At 30.8% G+C, this 24,183-nt stretch overlaps 2 protein-coding genes across 6 annotated transcripts in view; one reads left to right on the top strand and one right to left on the bottom strand.

Annotated features, from left to right (window-relative positions):
- The window catches only part of LOC132951997 (calcitonin gene-related peptide type 1 receptor-like), a 114,982-nt gene extending 103,942 nt beyond the window's left edge, over window positions 1-11,040 (top strand). The window contains exons 7-10 of the mRNA XM_061024099.1: window positions 2,761-2,978; window positions 8,887-9,175; window positions 10,514-10,710; window positions 10,773-11,040. Of these exons, the coding sequence (XP_060880082.1) occupies window positions 2,761-2,978; window positions 8,887-9,175; window positions 10,514-10,672 (666 nt within the window). The 3' untranslated portion in view covers window positions 10,673-10,710; window positions 10,773-11,040. The remainder of the gene's footprint in view (window positions 1-2,760; window positions 2,979-8,886; window positions 9,176-10,513; window positions 10,711-10,772) is intronic.
- The window catches only part of LOC132951995 (calcitonin gene-related peptide type 1 receptor-like), a 76,961-nt gene continuing 63,447 nt past the window's right edge, over window positions 10,670-24,183 (bottom strand). For all 5 annotated transcript variants that reach the window (XM_061024094.1, XM_061024095.1, XM_061024096.1 and 2 more), the window contains 4 exons: window positions 11,691-11,882; window positions 11,334-11,577; window positions 11,087-11,227; window positions 10,670-10,837 (listed from right to left, as the gene is read on the bottom strand). In XM_061024094.1, coding sequence (XP_060880077.1) covers window positions 10,769-10,837; window positions 11,087-11,227; window positions 11,334-11,577; window positions 11,691-11,882 — 646 coding nt within the window. In that variant the 3' untranslated portion in view covers window positions 10,670-10,768. The remainder of the gene's footprint in view (window positions 10,838-11,086; window positions 11,228-11,333; window positions 11,578-11,690; window positions 11,883-24,183) is intronic.

The raw sequence follows: 24,183 nt of genomic DNA, 5'->3' as shown, positions 1-24,183 counted from the left end.
AAATATTGTTGGTTTTAGTTTTTATATAGCCTTGATCCTATTTCCTGTATGTATAATATTATAACCTTTTGATCAGGGCAATACAATATGTACCTACTAGTTTTACAATTATGAGTGTTTTATATTTCTTACATTTTTTTTTATGTATATCTGTTATCACGTCTTATCCGATTTAATTTAAATGATTCAATTTTAAATTTTGAAATGAAAAAAAACTAAGTAATTTTCAAAATAAACAGGAAAAACAACAAAAATTTGGTTTAAAAACCAAGTTAGCAAAACCAGTTTTAAAAAAATAGATTTTGTTATATTTGTTTTATTCAAAAATAAATAAACATATAGACTTAAAATTGTTGTAAATTACGAAATGTTTAAAATATTTTAGCTCAATATAGGTAGTGCTATTTGTGGACTTTTTAAATTTTCTGCCTTCTCTATTTTTTTACGACTTACGTATGCATGATAATAGGTTTGTCCAAAAGCTTGAAAATTCTATACGATTATGCTATAATCCGATTTTAAAGTCAGTAAAATATAAAAGTTTGTTGAGCACTGAAATTATCCGCGAAATACAATCATTTTTGTAATTATATTAATTTTAAAATATGCAATATTGAATTTATAGAATAATGGATACACACTAAATTCTATCTAAAGGTAATTATTATCGTTAAGAAGCAGCAGAATTTTAATCATATAAATTATAATATGAATGTGCGGAAGATGGTATAAAGACAGAACGGTTTAGTATAGCTCTAAATTACTTTTACCTATTTTTAATAATGGTGGTAATAATAATAACAGAATGTATATTAAATGTATTAAATAAATTGGCCACGGTATATGTATTAGTCGTAACCAATTTTACGGTTCAACTAGCATCAAAGGTTTCCAGCAAGTTGTTTTTCAAGCATATTATGAATATTAATACGAACTTAAAAATAAAAAAAAACTATGAAATATAATATAATATTTTAGTAATGGTGCCACTGTTGGATTAATATTTTTGTATATTACCTGTCTTAAAGGCTACATTAAATTTTGTATTCCATTTTTTTTTTTGTGTATCTCTGGATGACAATACCATTACAATGATGTATCTATTTTTCTCCTACTATATGTATATATAGGTGGAGTCATATTGGTATGACATAAAAAAGGCTTGCGTATTAATAAATAGATAATAGTGAATATCATAATGCAAATATTAGGCACGATATAAGTTATATTATTCGTATGAAATTAACAACAAAATAAATACCAATAATAATAATAAAAATAATAATATAGGAAACAAAAGAATAATAGATGATGTACATAATACGACAATGTCTACGGGTGAATTGTACCTTAAACAGGTTTAATTACATTTGAATATAATTAGGACGAACAATTAATGGGCAGTACTGCAGGGAGTCGCGTTTACAATACTTTATTAATAATAAATTGCATTGGACAATGGGCATATAATCCGATAGTATATATGTATAGTTGCATCATAATAGTTTACGGATAGAAGTAAATTGTTTATATTCAAACAGAATTAATCTTATAATTTCACATTAAAAATCAAAAATTTTCTAAATACCTACGTCACAACTCACTGCCGTCAATGGTATTTTTCACACCACCTACTGAGAACATTTTTATTCAAACAAATCTAAAGCATTTATAAATCGTTGCTGGATAGGGGTTTTTCTTAAAATATTTAATTATTCTGGTTTTAATTACGTCTTAGATCGAGCACTGTCCCATTTAGAATATTAATTAGAATATACACTGAACAATCCTTAGCACGTTTTTGATATTTCCATATAGGTATTGAAATATTGGAAAATAATTCAATTTTATGAGTTCTATAAAACCCACGGCAGACCAACATATTTATAATTATGCAACGTCGACGTGATATACACAGTGGGGTAGCTGCAGTATAAGACAATTTCCACCGCAAATAAATCCTAAAAATAGACAAAACAATACATCATTGATTAAAATTTAGTAGAAATGTATGATATTATAATCCAGGCATGTCAAACACGTGGCCCTTGTCTCATTTTTTTATGGCCCTTGGATAGCAATATTAAAGAGCAATAATTAATTGAAAAAACAACTAAACAATTTTCCTTTCGTGTGACAACTATGTTAGTGAGAGAAGAGGTAGATATATATAGGTATCATGTTAAATACAACCCTACCATGCCTACAAATTTTTTCGATACATTATTATGTGCGGCCCGTAGGTATAGTAAACCATTCAATATATTTGCCCCAGTTATTACTTTGAGTTTGACATGCCTGAATTTCAATCACTGGCGTAAATGCTTCTAGGACAGAACGACTCGCGAGTCCATCGACAGCTAACCGATTTACACTTTTCGTGTATTCTCTTAATATTATTATCGTACTGAATAATAAATAATATCTATACATAGGTAATCAATTATAATATCTGTCCTGAGACCATGTTAAAATGTAAAGTATAATTTACTATTCGTTAGTAATAATATTAAAAATAATATATTTAACCTAGATTTTAGGAGGTGGTTCGTGGGTAAAATTATTGCATCGTAAGGCTGCATATAAATTGTTGGCGCCACAGACACTGCAATCTAACTAACGCACTTTCCCAAATTATAATATGTCCTCTCGCTCCCATTTTTCGTCAACGAATCAATAACCATAATATTGTTATCGCATGAATATAATACCATCGTCGATATCGTAATAGCATACAAATTTGATCCGTCCGTGATTTAGATGTACTGCCGGTCCTTGCACGTGGCTCTGCAGTTCTTCATGGTGGCCAACTACATGTGGATGTTCTGCGAGGGACTGCACTTGCACATGGCTCTGGTGGTGGTGTTCGTCAACGACGTGAATGCGATGCGCTGGTTCTACGCCATCGGCTGGGGCGTACCTGCCGCGCTCACCGTCCTGTACGTGTCCTGGAGGAGCAATTCCGAGGACACCGCTCAGTGAGTGCACCGATAAAGTCCATCGCTAATAATATTAGTCATCACCGAACGCGACTATGACGTTTCTCGTTATATAATTATTATACGATATGATTTATTCATATTATTATATTATAGACCTGCTCAAATTTTGTAGGCACGTTACGCGTGCAATATTTGGTTTGATCTATGCTGACGGGCACTTGTGCAGCTGCAATGACGTCGATAAACCTCCTCGATGACCTAATCGCGAATTAGATCACTATTTCTATCGACGAAAAACAAAATCCATTATGTTAATAATAATAATATAATATTATGCGTCAGTCAGTGCACTTACGAACACGAGCTAGTGTCTTTTCGCGGTATTGGAATACCGCACGCCTGGAACGTGTGGTCCACCCCATAAGACTTGCATAACTACGTTAATTAATAATTCCGCTTCTAAAATATTCACATGGTATAACATACATGTCTCAAAATTCCACTTATACGTCACGGAAACAAAATTTCCAAATATTTACTTAAATTTATAGAGAACAAATCTTTATGTATCGGGGTTTAAAAAGTCTTCCAATCCCACCTTAAAACGAATTCGGACACATAATATAGGTAACGTAGATGATTTGTCGTGGCCGGTATGTTATACTCGTACTAGGATTAGGAGGTATCTCACGTTTTTAAAACAAAAGAGATTGCCAAGGGTTTATATAATAATAATAATAATAATAATAATAATAATATGAACATAATATATATCTATGAATGCGATCAGAGGAATGTGTTAGTGGTTTCAAGTAGAAAAACATTTATTACCGCGTGCAAGTGTGTGTGTGTGTGTGTGTGTGTGTGTGTGTGTGTGTGTGTGTGTGCGAATTAAAAAAAATAACGGACGTCAGTAGTCAGTCGATTTATTAGTTGACACGAATAATAGTTTCCGTCTAGGTCATCGTTGCGAAACTAATATTACGACCATACATCGTGCGGAATTGGAGTCACCCTCCTAGGTATAAGGAATTTACTCGTTCATATCGTGTAGGTATACCTATTATTTATATATACATATAAATAGCAGTTACTATTTGCTACACTTTCCTCCACCCCGAACTATTTACTCGGACGAATCTTCTCCGACCACCAGAGCCATTGTGCATTGCACACACAGTGACCTGCAAAGTTTAAGACAAAATATACACTAAATAATTGTGTGCAACACATTTCAACCTTTTTTTTTGGTTCATATGTTTTTTTATTCAATTTGTTACAAAAAAAAAAGAACAATAAGAACAACTGATGGTTTATAGGTTAAAATAAATAAAAATAAAAATAAAAAGGCAGATTAGACAGACTGTAGAGGCCTCCCAGCGGAGGTACTACGACATGAATAACCTTTCAACTTTAATCGGATTATTATTTTTCACGGTTCGAAAAAACATCGATTTTGAGAAAATTACAAATTTTTTACGCTTTTATTCTACTAACAAGTAGTAATATACTTCCCTTGTACTAACAAAAAGCACCGACTAGAATTGGAAGGCCAACGATTCACAACAATATATTTATGTCACGTAGACATTTTCTAAGATCAGTTCCGACATAATTTTGATCCACGATAAAATAATATAATAATACAGTAAAATCTACAAACATACTACTAATAAAACAGTCAACTTTTAAACGCGTCATAATATTATTGTAACATGTTTGTGTGTTTAGATTAATAAACAGAGAGTGAGTGGTAAGTTCGTGGGTTTGTACTAACCATATGGACTTACAAATAATAATCGAGTGCCAATTACGTAAATAAATAATATAAACAGGATTATGTTTATGAATTTAATTATTTCGGTAAGACAATAATTTGGCGACACACGAGCGCGGAAGTGTTTTGAAGACCATGTTCGTTTTATTTACAGTGTAGGTACATTATTACTAAATATTTTGCAAAATTATACATTCAACTTACCCTGGTGGCGAGAAGGATCGCAATACTGTTTTTAGTATATTACATAATATACAACAACATGAGTACCATCGGTTGTATCACTTGTCAGACATTCCAATATTTCATAATATATTTTAATAAAACATAATATTATTCATTGTAATAGGATTACATAGGAGTTATTTAAAACGCGTACATTAAAATACAGTAACAATATTGAACTTATTTTGGCCACAAAAAAATAAGTTGAGGTGATTGAAAAAAAAAAATTTTAGAATACAATAAAAATTGTTGAGCGACAGTTATACGAATGTGATTTCTAATTTGTTCACGCACTAGTTTCACCTACACTGACTATAGTAGCTACTTATATACTTTTAAATTATGACTAAATCGACTACTCCGATGCATTTCGATGACCGATACACGTGCAGTTACGAATTACACGATTATAATGTGTTAAGATTAATAACTTTTCACTTTGCGATTGACGTGTCATCGGATAAAAATATATTTTTAATCAAATTAAATAGCTTTTTTTCATCGACAATATTATCGTTCATATAATAATACATACAACGATGGTTTATTAAACACGCGCTCACTTCATTTTATAACGACAAGAACTAACTTTTTATTGATAGTATATTATAATTTTATAATTTTTTTATTAGACATTACTGATAATTACACATTTACCATACAATTTAATTATTTAGATATTACATCCTTTTGTTAAGTCTATAAGAGCAAAACTATCAGTTTTCAATAATCAATTGTTGATTATAATCGTTGATACAAAAATTTTAGAATAATAACTTCAGAAATCATATGTTTAAATCACAGTGACAATTAACAACAGCTAGAAACTAGAAATTACCGCATCTGAGTGGCAATAAGTCAAAACAAGTTTTCAAGTATGCTTAAATATGCTATAAAGTATAAATATTTTAAATCAAAAATTATGTAAGATATACCTTGCACATATCACGTGTTCATGCCTAATATACGGATAATGGTTAAAAATAATAGGGTGAGCGTGTTTATAATATGTTGTCAATTATAAGTATACATTACATATTTACATATTTTATAAAATTATACTAAATTATTATGATTTCTTTGCAATTCGATTACTGAAAGAAGACAATTTGTACACATAATTTACTGCGCAGCGACGACGGAATCTGATAAAACTGTTACATCATATTCAGACACAATATTTGATTATTGGTTTTAGATTCTGAGCGAAGCGATGAATGTATTGATTTTACAATGATGTGTGTTTTTTTTTAAATTTTTTTTTACTGTCATCGCCTTTTAGGACAGTAAAAGTGCTTGGATCAATTTTTTCAGTTTTTTTTCTATAAATGATAATACAATTTTATTTGTTGGGTAAAAAAGCGTGAAAATTTAATACAAGGCTCCTGATATATTGTTACAATAGCAATTGAAAAATATTAAAAATACATAGGCACAATTTTTTTTGTAAGCATTTAAAGTTCAAATTTCGACAAAATTTATCAAATTTATAATTTAATAATTATTTTGTTGTTAAAAATTTATAAAATGTTCAACTTTTATGGCTATAAGGATTGAAAATTGAAAACAAGGCTCCACGTAAATAGGTTATATATAAATTACTTTATTCACAATAATATCATCAAATATACTTGGTAATATCATAGGCTGACTGGCCGTTTTCGCTCAGAATTGTTTTTCTTATACAATGATATTATATCATTGAATTCAAATCTAACACCAACCATTACAGTGACGCATTTGTAACCTACTGTACAGCAGAGCGACATCCACTTACCCACCTATTTTTAAATGTTTTTACATTCATTTTGTCGTGTATATAATCTCCAATTTGCATACTGCAGATCCAGCGATGGTCGATGGAGATGCAACTCTGTTGAGGGAGAGAATGGTTGCAATGACATTTGTTATCAGCGTAAATCCAAATTGGAAAATTAATAATAATGTTTGCCCTTTTTGATGCCCTCAAGTACCTGCAGCGTTTAACGGCGTTTCTATCGCGATCAAAACGTTCGGCAGACTACACAGCAAACCGCACTTAAGATACAGATTTATACGACCTCGTCTAAACGCTAAACACACTCGTAACCACGGTTTGACTCTAAAGTGCATCGTTTATAGAATTACATATTGCCCAGTTAGAAATAAAAACTAAAGTCTCCCGGCTTGACCTATCTTCGGATCACTCTGTGTAGTATTACTGCAAAATAGATCGGATACTACTCTACTACATTAATCTTAATAAACATTTCTTTCAAATCGTATAAAGTATATATTATTTTATACATATATTGCTGTTATTTAGTTAACTGTTATGTAAGTAACTCACCTTCCTTTTACAGCAGGGGTTTATTTCGTGAAAATATGATTTTCGAAAAGAAAACGAAATACTGTGACGGTACGATAGACAAACCGACAAACACTCTGTAAAAAAATGTTTCGTTATAATTTTATTTTATGCACACTGCACTGAAGACCATTTGACATCAGTAATTTTCCAGACCTCTAGTAAAATAATTATTTTTGAATTAGTTCATTTTTCTTAAAGAACACCAGATTTCTTTTGACTTTGAACCCCGTTGTTTCTAAGATTGAACAAAATAATACTTATTTATTTATGTTTGGCCATACCATAAAACAATATAATTATAATAGAAATATTTTATGATCTTTTCGTATAATACGAATAATAGTTTATCTGGTAAACATCGATTTCAACACTTATTTAAATCAACATAGTCACATAATAATATATAGAATATACATAGGTATAATATACATTTTTAATACTAAACTTGTCAAACAATATAGTTGGCCGGGAATCGGAGCTGTATGCATTAATTTATATTTAAAATCAGGTTCGATTGTACTCCCACGAGATTTTAATTCGAATATTTTTTTTATATAAAATCGCCATCTTATACAATTTTAATAGTGTATTTATATTTCTTACACTATCTATGCAATATTATAGTTTATAATTATTTAAATGGTTATTTTATACGATTTCAATATCATAAAGTGCACAAAACTCCAAGCCTGGTGTACATTCAAAATTAACGTTAAACATTCATTAAATATGCTAAATACAATATAAAGGAACAACATCTATTAATAAATTTATAAAGGAACATAAATTTTATTATACTCGCCACATCATTAATTATTGTTATTTAAACATCATTATTGGTACTTAATTTATCTTACGTTCACTGGCATTTCTCGCACCAGTTACCGAGACTCGATGCAGAACATTAGGCCACGTGGATCATATTATTATAGTTATCAACTTTTATTTATTATATGAATACCTACATTACCACTATACCGAATTTAGCGTGAATTCAAATAAACCAACATTCTTGTTGTCGAATATAACTATAGCAATAAAGAAGATCTCGAACCCAAGGTCTGTCCCGGGCAAAAGCGAAATATTTTTACAATATTTAGATCCGTCACCGTATTACTGCAGTCATCAGTGTTTATTTCAAGGGGAGGGGGGTGACCCCGGGAAAAAAAATGTATACCACACCGAAAATATATTTTTACTTCCCTTTATTATTTACCTATGACACACCTCCTTGGAAATTCACAATACCCCCCCCCCCCACCAGGATATAAAGTTGAAATAAACACTAGCAGTTATACAATTTCAATCGGTTATCGTGAACGGACTTACGCATAATAATACGATAAACCTCTCATGTATAATTTTTGTAACGTACCTGCGGATTATACCATCATCGCAAACAATTAATACAAATCGTGATTTTTAACAAGTTATCACTCTTAAAATGTATAGTGTATATAAGATCGACACAAACCGTAATACCATTTTATATAATAATAATAATGTATACTATAATATATGTTTACGACACGACAAAAAGATAAAAAAAAAAAACCGTTTGTAATCATAATAATAATATTAATAAATCGCAGGTGTTGGATGCACGAGAGCCACTGCCAGTGGGTGCTGACCGTGCCGGTTTTCGCATCCATACTGACCAGCCTGATGTTCCTGATGAACGTCATGCGGGTGCTGCTCACCAAACTGCATCGGAACTCGACAAACCCGGCGCCGATCGGAGTCCGGAAGGCGGTCAGGGCCGCGCTGATCCTGGTTCCCCTGTTCGGCATCCACTACATCCTCATACCGTACCGGCCCAAGCACAAGACCACCGTGGAAACGGTTTATCAGATATTTTCCGTTGTACTGGTGTCGACCCAGGTGAGTGACACACGACTGCAGTCGAGAATACGCCTGCGTTTCAATCGCCACCGTCAATAATTTTGCAAAAATAATATATTATTAACATTTCATTATTACACCAGTATCTAGACACTATTGAGATACACGAGTATGGATATTGACTACGATCCGCAAAACGTATATATGTGAATTTGATACCACCATTGACCGAATGTGGAGTCGATCATCGAGCTCGGCCTCGATATCGCAGAATCCGAGAGAATAAAAATTATTTATTCATCGTGTAGCTGAGGAAAAAATATACGGCCGCGAACACTGCGAATCCCTGTGGATTCGAGGTCTATCCATACTCGTATATCCATAACACATTATTATCCATTATCTCTACGGTTGGATATTGGGTGTAGTCAGTGCCGGGCAAAAAATCTCCGTGGTTATTGGCCAACAATTACAATAATTGTAATTGTAAAGATTATTAATTTGTAATCTATATATTTCAATAAACTACATCGTCCATTATAATACATTCAATGAATTTTCCAATACTAATAATAGGGTTGGATTGATGTGTATTATAATTGATGGTAAAATAAATTAACTTTCACTATAAAAAAAATAGTTAGTAAAATTAATATAACTCCGTAATTAAATATTAAATCATTGTCCATGGTTATTTTTGTTAAGCTTTATTTTTTATTGATTGCTAGTGGCTTCATCCCCTGCTTTCCCACCACCATAGATTTTGCCAATCCTCTCTGATGTTTTATTTAAAATGCTTTTTAAACTTCAATATTCATAACTGTATATTATTTGTCTTTTTTTTAAGTCATTATCAATTTATTTATTTGATTGCCATGGCAATTATAAAACAATAAATAATATTTTAATACATTTTTTTATACTAGTTTTTTTATATAATTAAAGTGATTATTATATTACATTATTGCCCCATTCATAAATCATATAATATATTATTATATTATGATATACATGATTGTATTTATTCTTATAGACGTTATAATTGACTACTGTGGAGTTTTTTGCCCAACACTTAGTATGGGACGCTCAGATTTTCCAAAATAAAAAATTGACAGTAATATTTTGACCTCAGGTCAATAGACTTCAGGAAATACAGCTTGACGGGTTTTCATAACATTTGGTGGGACACGAAGAAAAAACCCGACTAGCCAAAAATAACACAGAAGTGTTGTTTTTTTTCTTCAAAATTTAAATCGTTATAAAACCGACGGTTAGTCGGATACGGGAGTCCATGAACGCCTGAGCACACCCCTGCCTGGTAGATATAACCACCGCCGACGCATTTTTCTGACCTTGTCGTTTTTTGCCATGTTCCAGGGCCTTTGCGTGTCAGTGTTGTTCTGTTTCGCCAACGTGGACGTGCACGGGGCTTTTCACAAGTACATCCGAAGGATCAAGAGACGTGGCACCACGCACACCAACGTCACAGGCACTACGCAACCGGTCCAGTCGCAGATAAGAGACGCAGTCGTCTGAAGAGCGCCGGGAAAATATTATATCATGATATATTACACGTATTATATTGTACAGGAAAAAAATAATATTAATGTCGTAACGCGTGTTGTGTGTGTCCTAGAGTTGAACGTTTTGAAAACATTCGGCAGAATCTTTTCGCGGCAATACTTGTATGCTTCCGGTCCTCTGAAAATAAAAACCAAAACCCTTTGAATAAACGATAGTGAATTAGTAGAGAGCCATTGGCCAACAAGTATTATTATTATTATTATTATTATTATTATTATTATTATTATTATTATATCAAACGAAGTGAATTTTTTTTATCGTAAAACGGTAATTTTCTTACTCGTTTTTTGAAAACTTGGTTATTTGAAAATACTTCGAATATTACAGTAAATAGAAATTAAATACGAAAAGAGTTGTATAAGTCACCTGGGTCTGCTGATCTTCGGTCACCAATAGCCGTGGGTGGTGTTGCGGCGAGGAGACGGACGTGCCTCTCATGCAAGGATTCCACGACCCGTTCTTGTTGATCCAGCAGTGTTTCCACCGTTTCTTCATTTCGGAGAGTACCTGCGTGAAGCCAAACAGAAAACTGTTGTTATTTGACAGCAAAATATATTAATGTGTATGAAAATATGATTATTATTATTATTGTTAACGTAGTTGCCGTCTTCACCTCTCCGTTGCAGAAGCAAAACAATAGAGCCACGCACAAACCCTGGCACGAGGCGACCACCGCGGATGTGACCTGGTACACGGGTTCCCAGGAAGTGCCGGGTTCCGGTCGGAACGGCGTAACGATGTACTGCAACCCGAGTAGTGGTATCAGGATGAGCGTGGCCCGTACCGCCTTTCCGGTCCTACTCGACGACGCTGGCGCCTTGTCGTAGCTGTCCACGCTGCAGTTGTTCCGTTTGAAGCTGTCGGACACACCAGACAAGTCGTATTAATTGCGGTTAAAGTCCGATAATACCGCGCCGTTAGCTGCTTTTCCTACAGACATCGAACCGGACGGTTTTCGGATCGTACTCACCTCCGGAGGCTGAACGATTGCGCCCGTTCCCTGGGCGCCACGTGCTTCGGACTGGACATGGTGATCTGCCGGGCGTGCAACTTGACCAGCAACAGTCGGACGATGTTGATCAGAAACACGAGGTTGGCCAACATCGACAGACACACCGGACCCGATAGTATCCACGAGTAAAGAGATTCGTGTATCCAGCAACTTTAATTGTAAAAATAGATAAATAGTTAAAAAGCCATGTATATTCTATTATAATATTATTATGTACAAGTAGTGATAGCATGATTATAAGTGTTTTGGTGAATATAATAACGTGTGTTACATGTATGATAAGTAATAACGATACAGTTAGATACTTTGATATGATGTTACGGCTTGAAATGAAAAATATAAAGTACGATTTGAAAAACCGATAAAACTAAAATATCTATTTCCGTACGAAGCCTGATTAAAAACAATGACTTACATTATACAAATCGACTGTTTTTGCATTAAATTTAATATTATTGTCTGAATCGTCTTCGCAATGTGCAATTAAACATTTTATATTACATTTATATTTTTTGTTTCAAGACGTTAAAAAATTTCACTATTAACGTATTTCTCTCTTTTCTATTTAAAAACCGTATTTCTAGTCATTAAAATAAAAATTGTTTCAATCAATTACATTTTTATATTTTATATTCTCTTAATCAAATGTACCCATTTTTTTTACATACATTTATGAAACAAAAGTCAGAGTGAAAGTTAACGATACTATAGAACAATATTTCATAAATTTATAATAAATCTTACATTTTTTTTTTCACAAAAACTGCTTGTTTAGTACACATACGTTGGTATTAATATAATTCTATTATTGATTTATAATAAACCCAAGTGTTGTATTAACTCCTTTTATTGTTGTTATTTTTACGTAAACCCAAGCTAACCTCGTTTTTTTTTCATAAATATTTAACTATTAAACATATTATTAAGTTATAACATTAAGATTAAAGTATGTTGTAAACAAATAATAACAATAAAATAATACAAACACTGTACCTGCTGTATGTTATTTAGCCAATTTTCACTCTGACAGATACACTCTAACATATTGCAAAAGAAAAAATATATTTCGATATCGGGGTAGAAAAATATTTTTGTCCTCTCTCTCTTTATTGAACACAAGCCGTTTCATTGTTATTCGATGACGATTTCATCTTGGAAACATATTTTATTTATTGCTTCCACGTGGGAATAATATTATACTGAATGTTACATGAATATTGGAAAGCAAACGAAATATTTCATTAACATATACAGCACAAAGTCAAAATGATATACATAATATACGGTATGCATTATTTTAGTGAAAAAATAAATAAATAGTATACAATATATGCACACTACATGTTTTTTATGATAAAATGTACCTACGTATATTTAAAACGAAATGATTCCAAGTCTTTCAAATCATTATGCGTGTGAATAATAATATTGTGTCTTGCAACAAAATTACGAATTTGCAAAGCTATATTGGGTACGATGTTTAATAAGTTGATATATTTTTAAAACAAATAATATTGTAAGAATTTTATTTTAGTATTGGATACTGTTAAATTTAAGTTAGATACAAATGTACAATACATAATGCAAAATAATATACAGTATCATATTATATAAATAAAAAATATTTTTCAAGTTGGATCAAATAAGAATATGCATAGACATTGTTAGGCGGCTGTTCGTAACACTTTTTAGTTTTGAGAAATTATCAAATTATTGACATTAATAAAGTAGGAAACAAATGCTTTCAAATTTCGACTTAAATAATATCTAAACATGTACGATATTACTGTAATGCAAAACGACGGTATGGTTCATAAATAGTATTTCTATCATAGCTTTTAACTTTTCCGGACTCACCGTAAATAAGTCGGTTGTGTATGATAGGTACGTCTAATGCACGGTAGATGGCGTTACAAAATTAGTTTAAGACAACGGTATAAATTTTCTGTCGAAAAACCCATGACTGTTGAGTCGACATTTCCAACAAAAATATTTTTTTAAGTGCCTATTGAGTTACTTTTTTATCCACCTACACTAGGGTTCGTCTACAAACCGGTAAAACCACCGTATGCGTATTCATTTGTATCTTTGGAGATTGGACATTAAGGATAAATCTCTTAGCGTCGTGTAATGCAGTTAATTGTTCGACGTATGTTCTGGTGACGACCGGCAAGAGAACTTCTGCGATCATTTATCACATTACTTTCGCAATTAAATATAAACTTCGCAGACGTCTGATAAACGGGTCTCCTATAAAAGATGAATTCAATTATTTTTCTCCGTCTAATTTTAAACGGTTCATTGTGCTCAATCGCCCGAGGACCAACTTTTGAAACGAAAATTAATGAACTATATTGATTTTCAAAACGGTTTTCGACGACTACTATCACAACGTCGCATTATGTGATTCGCATATAATTATATCCCATATTTCATTAGGTATAGACGTTTCAAACATAATCTATAAACAATAAATTGAATGTCTCTCGTCTGCACGTACAGTGCATCCAAAGAACATAGTTCCGATCTGCATGCACTAAAATAGGTATTATTTAGTTATCTACTGCAACAACTATATGTGAAAAACACAATACATCGATTGTACGTATGGTCCAACTTTTGTTCTTTTCACACTCCAATCAATCACTATCACAAATAAATTGTGGTAAAATATTTTTTATTCGTAATAAAAATAATGAACATATAGCATGTATTCCAGCGATTTTATAATATTATAATATAACGATTATATTATTTCGATGCAAATAAATGGAACGTATCAAAACTTATAAATATTGTTGAATATAATTAACAACACTATGTTTTATTAAAGTTGAAATTAAATTTTCATGATAAAGAAAACATTGTTATTAAAGTTATACTGTTCCTATAATATTACTATGACTGAGTAGCAAAGAATATTATAAAGTCAAAGATAATAATAATATTAATAACTCTCAACTGTAATGTTGAGATCTACGTTTGATTCTTTGAGGAGAAAATAAACTTTTCTATAAAATATGGGACCGTCAATGTTATAACATTCGACACGTAACGAGATAATGGTGCGGGTTACTTCGTTAGTTTATTTCATTAAAATATCTATAGTAATTATTCGTTAGAAATAATGTCTATTATAATACGAATAAATATATATATTAAATAAATCAAACTTTCCTAACTTAGAGCGCATAATCATAAATTGATACTACTATAGGTTTAATAAGTAAATAACGTAATTCGATTGTATTTCCATCGTCGAATTACTGACCTAAATGTGGTTTAATCGAGCTCATTCAACAATATTATAAAGAAAATTAATTTAAAAAAAAATTGTATTTTGCGTTTTAAAACTATTTATGTAAAAATATGCCGAGTGAGGTGAAAAGATTTTATATCTTTTTAGTATTTTAAATTCATTTTTTTTTAGGGCAGACAAATGCTCAACGATTTCCGTGAAATTATTTAGTTGTACCTAAAAGAATCACATAACTTTAAACTTTTTTCAGCATTTACACTTCATATATTTTATTACACAAAAAGTTGTATTTTATTTTTAGTTTTATTTTAGATTCTGAGTGGAGCCATAAATGTATTGATTTTACAATGATGTGTTTTTATTTTTGTCTGTCATCAACTTTTGGGGCAGTAAAAATACTTCGATTTTCTACAACCGCATCTTTTCTGGTACAAAAATGAATCTAGTTGGTACTTTTTGGGGCGAAAATAAAATAATCCCAATAGTTTTCAAAAGCTTCAGGAAAAACAAACAAAAAATAAAGTAAACTGTGATGTTTACACAAAATCAATTTTGAAAATATCGATTTTGTTATTTGGTGTAGGTACCTCTAAAAAATAACCGTAAATACATGACATTTTTACTGAATCATTTATATATTAGCAATTTCTCTGCATCATAAAATGTTCGAAACATTGCGACTCTGTTTGATGTTTTTGAGCAACATATAGGCATAAGAAAAAATTGAGTTTCATTTATTTCTAAAGTTTTGAAATGTAATACGAGATTTTCCTTAGTTTTCTTACATTTAACAACAACAAAAAAAGTTTACCGGAAGGTCAAATTAAGTTTTACAAGCTTTTAAAGTTGGACATTGGATATTCACCCGTAAATTAACAAATTCTTATACAACGATTTTCCTATTTTGTTGTTATTCAAAAACTAATAACTGTAGGTAGGTACTTGACATTATACGTTATAAGTCACACTATCCAACACAATCGCACAAGGAAAAGCCCCAAAATAGTGACCAACGAACGTAAAACGACATCTGGTTTTAAAAATACATTTTTATTTTTCGAACATGCAATAATGATTGCGGGTTTTGTTAGTGTACCGTAATATTATGTTAGGTATATTAAAGTTTTTGAATTTATCTTAGTGATGGCTGTAGACAATTCGTAGGTTACACACAAAATAAAACGAAAGTTGTTTTAATGGGAAAAGTTTATGATAAGTCATGACAGTAAATATGACAACTGTAGTTAAACATGTTTTATAGCAAAGAATTATGGTAAAAGGAAAATTATTTTTCATCGTAATAAATTCTACGCAACAGCCGGGTGTTATTACAAAAAGTGAGTACAAAATCACGGTTAAGCTGATAACATCTTTCAATGACATTTTGTTTAATTTTCTATGAATTGAACCTGCAAATGTCAACTACAAAACTGTTGTCACTGAAAACATAAAATAATATAATACTTACGAATATATTCAGGTTATTTAAGGCCAACCAGATGGTTTTATCAAGCTTCTAATTCAGAGTTTGACAAATCATTTGAATGCCAAGACATAACATGTCAAATTCATTTTTCACATACAATAATAACTCCCACATTATAACATATAAACCATTGGCCGTCATTTCAAGCTTATATTTTATTTTTTCAAAGACACATTGCTGAGGTGAAATAGGTAATATTTTTTACTCTCAGAGTTACACCATTCAGTCATTATAATAGAACAAAAACTCTGAAATAAACGAACGATATGTGAGTATGTACCTATCGACATAATATTAATACAATCTATAAATATGGTACTCCATCGCAATACACAACAATATCACACAGCCTGTCAAGAAATACTTTGAACTTTCCTGACCACTTGACACGGCCTGCGTTCTCTCCTCAACCGTACACACTGCCATTCTGGCCTGAGAGATAGAATGTCGAGGCTAATATCATAAGATTGCAGTAGTCCACTGTTATGCGTCCGGCGAGTGAGTCGCGGGTTCAAATCCTGTACCCTGCTTATTAGACCGACGCCATACCGAATGTCCTTCAGATTGAGTTGATAAGACACCGTTCGATACTTTTCTTTAGAAATTGACAACATTTTGAATTTACGCATGAACGAGTTAAATAAAAATAAAGTTATTAATATACGAAAAATTATGCTATAGTCAGTTTTCTTAATATTATGATCTTATTCTCCTGCAATATTATCCCATGCAGCTATATTGCCTGTACGATAAGCCGTGTTACAAATATTATGCGAACAAAATAATATATTTAGACTTTTCTTCCGTTTTATCATAATTATTAAATTATGTTTATATAATATGATAGCGTTAAATTTTGTTTTCAAATTTTTACTTTTATAAATTCATAGAATATAGTGCTTTACGGCTGAAATTGTTTTGGATTCTCTCCATTTTTTATTCAACTTGTAGGTTGGTTTACAGTTATTCCATACTTCCACTTATCCACTTCAACCGATCAATTACCATTTCGTTTAGTTCCTCATACGAGACAGCTTCCACGTCTTTCTTCAACTGTTCTATAAAGGAATTTTTGAATCTATAAGGAACGTACACCCTTTTATAGTTAAAATTTAATTTTAACATTAAAAGCGCAGCTGTAGATTGATCAATCATTTTTTGGCAGTTTTTATAAAAACCCACCCGTAGATTTTTATTTATTAATATAAACTGAAAAATGTTAAATAGGTACTATATTATTTTAACGTTATTTTTTGTTTTACCTATTCATCGAACAGCGTCTGAATATTAGTACCTACATCGTATGTTACTGTGTATAGAAACTTCAGACTATAAATATTTGTATACGTTTTATACATACTGAATAATGAGCACTGAACAGAACTAATTACTACTATTAAAAAAAACATTATATATATATGAATGTTTTATTAAATGAGTTAATTTATTTCCTCGTCCATTGCCGAAATCCCATAAGGATTGCGAAGTTTCACGAAGCCATCCGGCTTAGACACGCAGTCAAGTGGGTATTTGAATGATACGGATCACGAAACCCCGAAAATAATGACATTCGATAGTACCCTATACGCCTTTCAAATGAGCAATTTCGGAGGCTGAGCGAGTTCTAAAGCTAAACATCAGACCGTACACGTTTTATACATGATCGGGTTTAATATTGACCTTAAAATATATTACACGGCTATTAATATTAAAAGCTTTTGAAACTGTTTATGCTCGAAAAAATCGTTTTACCGTAGTCATAACATATTGGTAAATTTGAGTAATATACCTTGGGAAATGAAATAATACAACTCGACGACATGTGCGACGAATAATGCAGTTAAGTTTTAATTAAAATTCATATTCTTATATTTTCTTAAATTCAATGTAACTTGGGAAACTCCTTATTTGTATAAAACGAACGTATTGATTTACATAAATTTAACTATATTATTATACTAGGATTTTCCTTGATTTTCAACGAGTCCCTTTCTCGATCAATTTTTTTTTTATCACTACCGCATTCGTTGTGAATGTCAACAATAAAAGACATTGCGTATAAGCAACATTAAACGCATCGTTTGATTACTTTTCTGACAACTAATCGCAATATTAATAAAATATTATCGATTTATAACGACGACGTGTATCTAGAACGTTGTATGTTTTATAATATTATGTTAGTGGTTCTATATAACGTCTTTCCGATTTCCACGAACATTGAGCAGAATATAACTTGACGGTTTCAGCACACTGGAAACAATATTATTAAAGTCAACAAAATGGTGTCACCGCGTGGTAAACGACGTTCTGCAGTGACCTTACGTGGTTTATGAACACTCTATATTACATTATATTTCGACAAAACTGTAGGTATTCCGTTTGGGAAAATGTGCGCGTAAGGCTGTTTGATTTTTTTTTCCTATATATGTATAGTTATTTAATTATTATTGAAATTCACGAGGCGCTTCGCATAATCGAGTTTTGACTCAATCACGGTATAGCATGTGAGACGCGGGCGACAGTGTGTCTATCGCGTACAGTGTAAGTATTTGTTTTCGGAACGAGCAACCACGAACCAGTGACGCGGTAGCAGGTAGCTGTCCGCGGGGATATTCATGGACCGCAATTACGGGAGATTGTTAGGAAGGCTATAATGTAATGACAATTTTATCGCGTTATTAAGACGCGCTCCGATTTATAATTCAATTTAAATTGATTTGTCCTGGTTATGTTGGGTTAATGGCGGGAAAATTTCGCGTTCGCGACTGTGACACCGCCATACTAGCCAGGAAATTAAGAACACCCAGTAAAAAGTTGTCGAGATGAATTTATTTTGAAATTTTTACATTTGTTACAGAATATAGAATATGCTTAGTTCGTCCCAACCGCCTATTCCTCTGTGAATATGGCAAACTTGTAACGCTGAATCTGATCCGTTATCTTGCAGTTCAGTCACGTAACGTTTTAAGTACCTGTTTAGTATAAAGACGTGCCACATTGAATTAAAATCTAAAAACAGATTTTCACACCGTACACAAATACCACACAACCCACGCTAAGTACAATATCAGATGATGGGCACAAGACCGTTAATTATACTGTCGTACTATATTAAAACTCAACTAAATTGGAAAATTAATTTTTCGATATTGAATTAGTCGTATTGATTTATTTTTTTCCACGCTCATCGACATAATCATCATTTACATCTGACAAACAATTAACGACGTTAACTATTTATACCGATGACACGGCGGTGGCGCTTTTTCGATAATCCCGTATCAGCTTCACAACGTCACTTAAATCTAATTGGAACTCAAACTGGCGAATAAAAATGAATACTGACATATCGATAATGGTTTCTTAATATATGTTTCACCGGTGAAATATTCTATACTATTCTTAGGTACATCAAAATAGTGTAACTGTCGACACGGACTTATATATGATTAAGAAAAGTTTTGGATTATAAAATAAAAAAACATAATGTATGGAAAATATTCTGTTTTGGTATAAAGAACATTATTTTCGCTATCTGTCGTATTTTGCTATCTGTAGATTACCTTTTCTACGTAGTGCCACTAATATTATAGCAATATAATATGATTACGACATAATTTTGCATCTTTACTTGCCAATAAAATATGAAAATAAATAATAATATAATATATTGTTATAATAACATAGGTAACTGTTAGACATTCGTAATCAATAAACGTAGATATGAAACTTTACGACTCACTCTATATGTTGATATAATAATTTAAAAACAAACACAAACAAGTAATTTAATTTTGAAGAACAAGAAAAAAACTTATTATTTTATTGGGTGCAGTAATATTAGTAAAGTATAGAATATATCAGATGCTGTTTTTAGATATTACGTAGTGTATGGTATTCTACTTAGCCAAAATTAAATATCCGGTCACTATTTAATTAAAATTAAATTTAATTATAAGTATGGCTGAGAGGCATGGGGTATACTGTATACATTATAAGTGACAATACACAACAGACTGTTTAATTCCAAGAATTCCAGTTCATTTTACTGACTTACGAATATCCATTTCTAAATATAATTACTAAAAATGCTTTGAATCAAAATATCTAATACCTACAGCACAGGAATGATTTATTTCCCTAATTTTAGCAATATTTAAAAAAAAAAAATTAAGCTACATGTGAAAAGTATATTCCACAATCCCTTATAAAATGCCATTTAATTATTATGTAACTGCACTGACAATCAATTATGATTTTTACCAATAGCTGATAGGTACATCGAATAGAGAAAGATATCAATAACGACTGCTGCTATTGCTGCTGCTGCTGATAATATGCTTGTTTCAAAAACAAACTTTAGGTGTAAGTATCATTGAGCATATTATTATTCCGTCCAGTCCTACACTACATACGAGAAAGTCGATCTTAAAAGGTAATATTACCCGAAAAATGTGATGGAATAATTCAATCTAACAAACTAAAACAGGACAGATACAAAAATTAATGTTTAAGTTTAAATTTTCTAGGTATATGATAAAACTGATATAAAACATAGAATATTCATAAGAGAATAATTTTGTTAAAAAAAAACAACATTGAATACTACGTTTATAATGCGTAGTACAAATTTAATTACTCGTTCAAGAAATAATAATAAAAATGTCTACAATTGCTTATCGGAAAGTATTCAAAAAAAGTTAGAGACAACGGTGACAAAAGCGAATCATTGCACGATTGGTGATAAATGATAATGATAAACGAAAAATCAAATGACAGTAAAAAATTGTAATTTACAAAAACGATTCTTGTTTAAAAATTAAATTCAAAATCAAAAAAAGACTTGGAACTGGAATTGGATGCGAGTAGGTAGGATTGCAATTGGTTATACAATTGGTATTGAAATAATCTGCGGGAAATTAATTTTAGACTTTTTTCAACATAATATAGTTTAGTATGCATAATATAATTGTGTCGTCGTCGTTTAATATAGTTAATAAAGCTGTAGAGTTTGTTTATTTGTTTGTTTTAACGCGCTAATGTCAAAAACTACTGGTTCGAATTAAAAAATTATTTTTTTGTTGGATAGTCCATTTATCGAGAAAGGCTATTGGCTATATAACATCACGCTACAACCAATTAATAGAAGCCTGGGGAAGTGCTCAAACAGGGATTTTGAGATTTACGGTGGAAATGTTTGTTTATATAAATGGTCGCTATTGATTATAGAAGAAATAATTAATAGATAGAGTATTTATTTAATATTGGTTGCCATTGGTGAATAGGGCAGAATCAAATTTTCGCACATTGCCTACCAGGGTGGCTGATATGCACTTACTTATCGGTGAGTTACGCCAAAAAGGAGTTGAATAATCACAATTTCTTAAGAGTTATAATTTTTTACGGGCCACGAAGTGCGCAGGAGCAGCTAATCTATTATATATATAGACAATAATAATTATTATTATCATAATATTTTTTTGTAATTAATTACAAACATTTAAATAAACAAAAAATAAATGTATTATAATTACACAATCAAGCATTTTCTAGGTACGACTTTGTTTTATTGTGCCGATATTCTCATTAACAATACCATGCCAAGACAAAGGCGATCAAATACTTCACGACAAAGCCACAATGCAACTAGGATTCAATTATATATATATATAAATTAATGTTTGTGTGAAGATTAGACCTATGTGAAAAAGATAGACTAATCTAAAAAGGGTTGAATTTGGTTTTCTTTTACTTTTTTAAAAGGATTGAATTTACTTTTTTTTATCAAAGTTATACCAAGTAAAAACGACAAACTTGGTATAACTTTGATATTTAGAGTTAATTTATACACTTACGTAGAAACAGCACGGGGTCCGATATCTACCACAGGTAGATTGCCTACCTGATAATATACTGCTGCGAATAAGAATTTTATTCCAGGCAACAGAAAAATTAAGATAAATCTAGAACATCATACATCGAATATTAAATAACACATTGAACAATGTTTGAATCAAATAAAAGTTTGTACATTTAACGGGTAACGAAGTGCACGGGATCAGCTAGTTAAATTATAAATATCAAATGTTCAAAGAAATGTACTCACAATGACGTGTTATACAATATTAATAATAACTAAAATAATTAGTGATATTTTGAAACTTGAATTTAAGCTAAGATGAATCGTAAATCCACGTTTAAACCGCATCGTTGCATCAGTATAAGCAAACCACTCCAAGAGATTATACGTAAACAAAATTAATTTTATGTGATAATTGCTTAACACGGGGAACGTTTTCCAAAGTCACTTGTACACTACTACCTACTGAATAAATATAAGTTTGGGCTAAATCGGTAATCTTAAATCGTTAAAAATATCGTATAATTAATTAGTTTGTAGAAATACATTGATCTGTACCTATGATAATATTTAATTGACTCTGTTGTGTATCTAACATATTATTACTATACATATAATAATTTACAGCCATTTTTTTTTTATTTTCCATTATTTTACATCATTGAGACCATTAATAAAATATTAAAATAATTTAACCAATTTCAATCGATCTGACCTAAACAAATATTGGGTAAAAAAACGTCTGACAAGTAATAATACCTATGTGATTTTAATAATAATATATTAAAATCTAAACAGCTTCAAAAGCAATTTATTGTAATAATAGTTAATACTGATTACACTTACCAAATTTTCACAAAATTCATTGAATTTATTTTGATTCAATTTAAGCCCAAGGTCTTTCAATGAAGCTGAACCGCTTAAAAGATGGTATTTTTAATGGAATTGTTTTAATTTATTTGTGGTTTGTAAAATAAATATGTACACATTAGAATACCGAAAAATGTATAAGCTATTCGATGTATAATTTGATTTTACTTGGTAGTGCGGAATAACTAATAACAAAAATATATATTTTAAAAGAAAAAATATTTTTAGACAATACGTTTAGTATAAGATAAAAAGAATTTTTCAAAGAAAAAATCGTTAAATCGGTTAACTATAAGTTTCAATGTTTGATAGCTGACATTTTGATTTATGATAGGAAGTTCTTATATTAAGATCAGTTATATGACTTTTTGGTGAAATACATTATAACACCACTTTAGGGATAGTTCAATATAAAAGTATAATAATTTATAAACTTTAAATATTATTTATATTATAATAAACCATAAAATAAATTCATGGTTATTCGAAGTAAATATTTGAATTGCATTCTAAATCAATTAGAATTTTAGTCATCAAATCATCGCATTAAATAGTTGTATTTTCAACGAAAATATAAGATTTATATTATGAAGTATACAGTAATCATAAATCATAAAGTATTATATTGAAAAAAAAAACAAATAATAATAATAAAACAATGATTTTCCAGTGATATCTATAAACAATTTTTTAATAATTAACAATAAGAACGGTAGAATTGAAGTTATCAACATCAATTTAAATTTATTAAATTCTGTTTGACCATCCTACGTAAGTACGTAATACTTACTATTGTTATGATAAATGTATAAATATCAAACGTTTATATTCAAACAACTTAATATAAAAGTAAAACTATATAAGTTGGTAGGTCAACAGTTTGTACAAATCATAATACTATTATATGAATATAAGATATTTATAACTCAAGAATATTATCTTTTGAAAACAGTTTTACCGTGGATCACATAAA

The sequence above is a fragment of the Metopolophium dirhodum genome, chromosome 9 (genome assembly GCF_019925205.1).
Source record: "Metopolophium dirhodum isolate CAU chromosome 9, ASM1992520v1, whole genome shotgun sequence".
Lineage (NCBI taxonomy): Eukaryota > Metazoa > Arthropoda > Insecta > Hemiptera > Aphididae > Metopolophium > Metopolophium dirhodum.
This window is presented reverse-complemented; position numbering and strand designations above follow the sequence as displayed.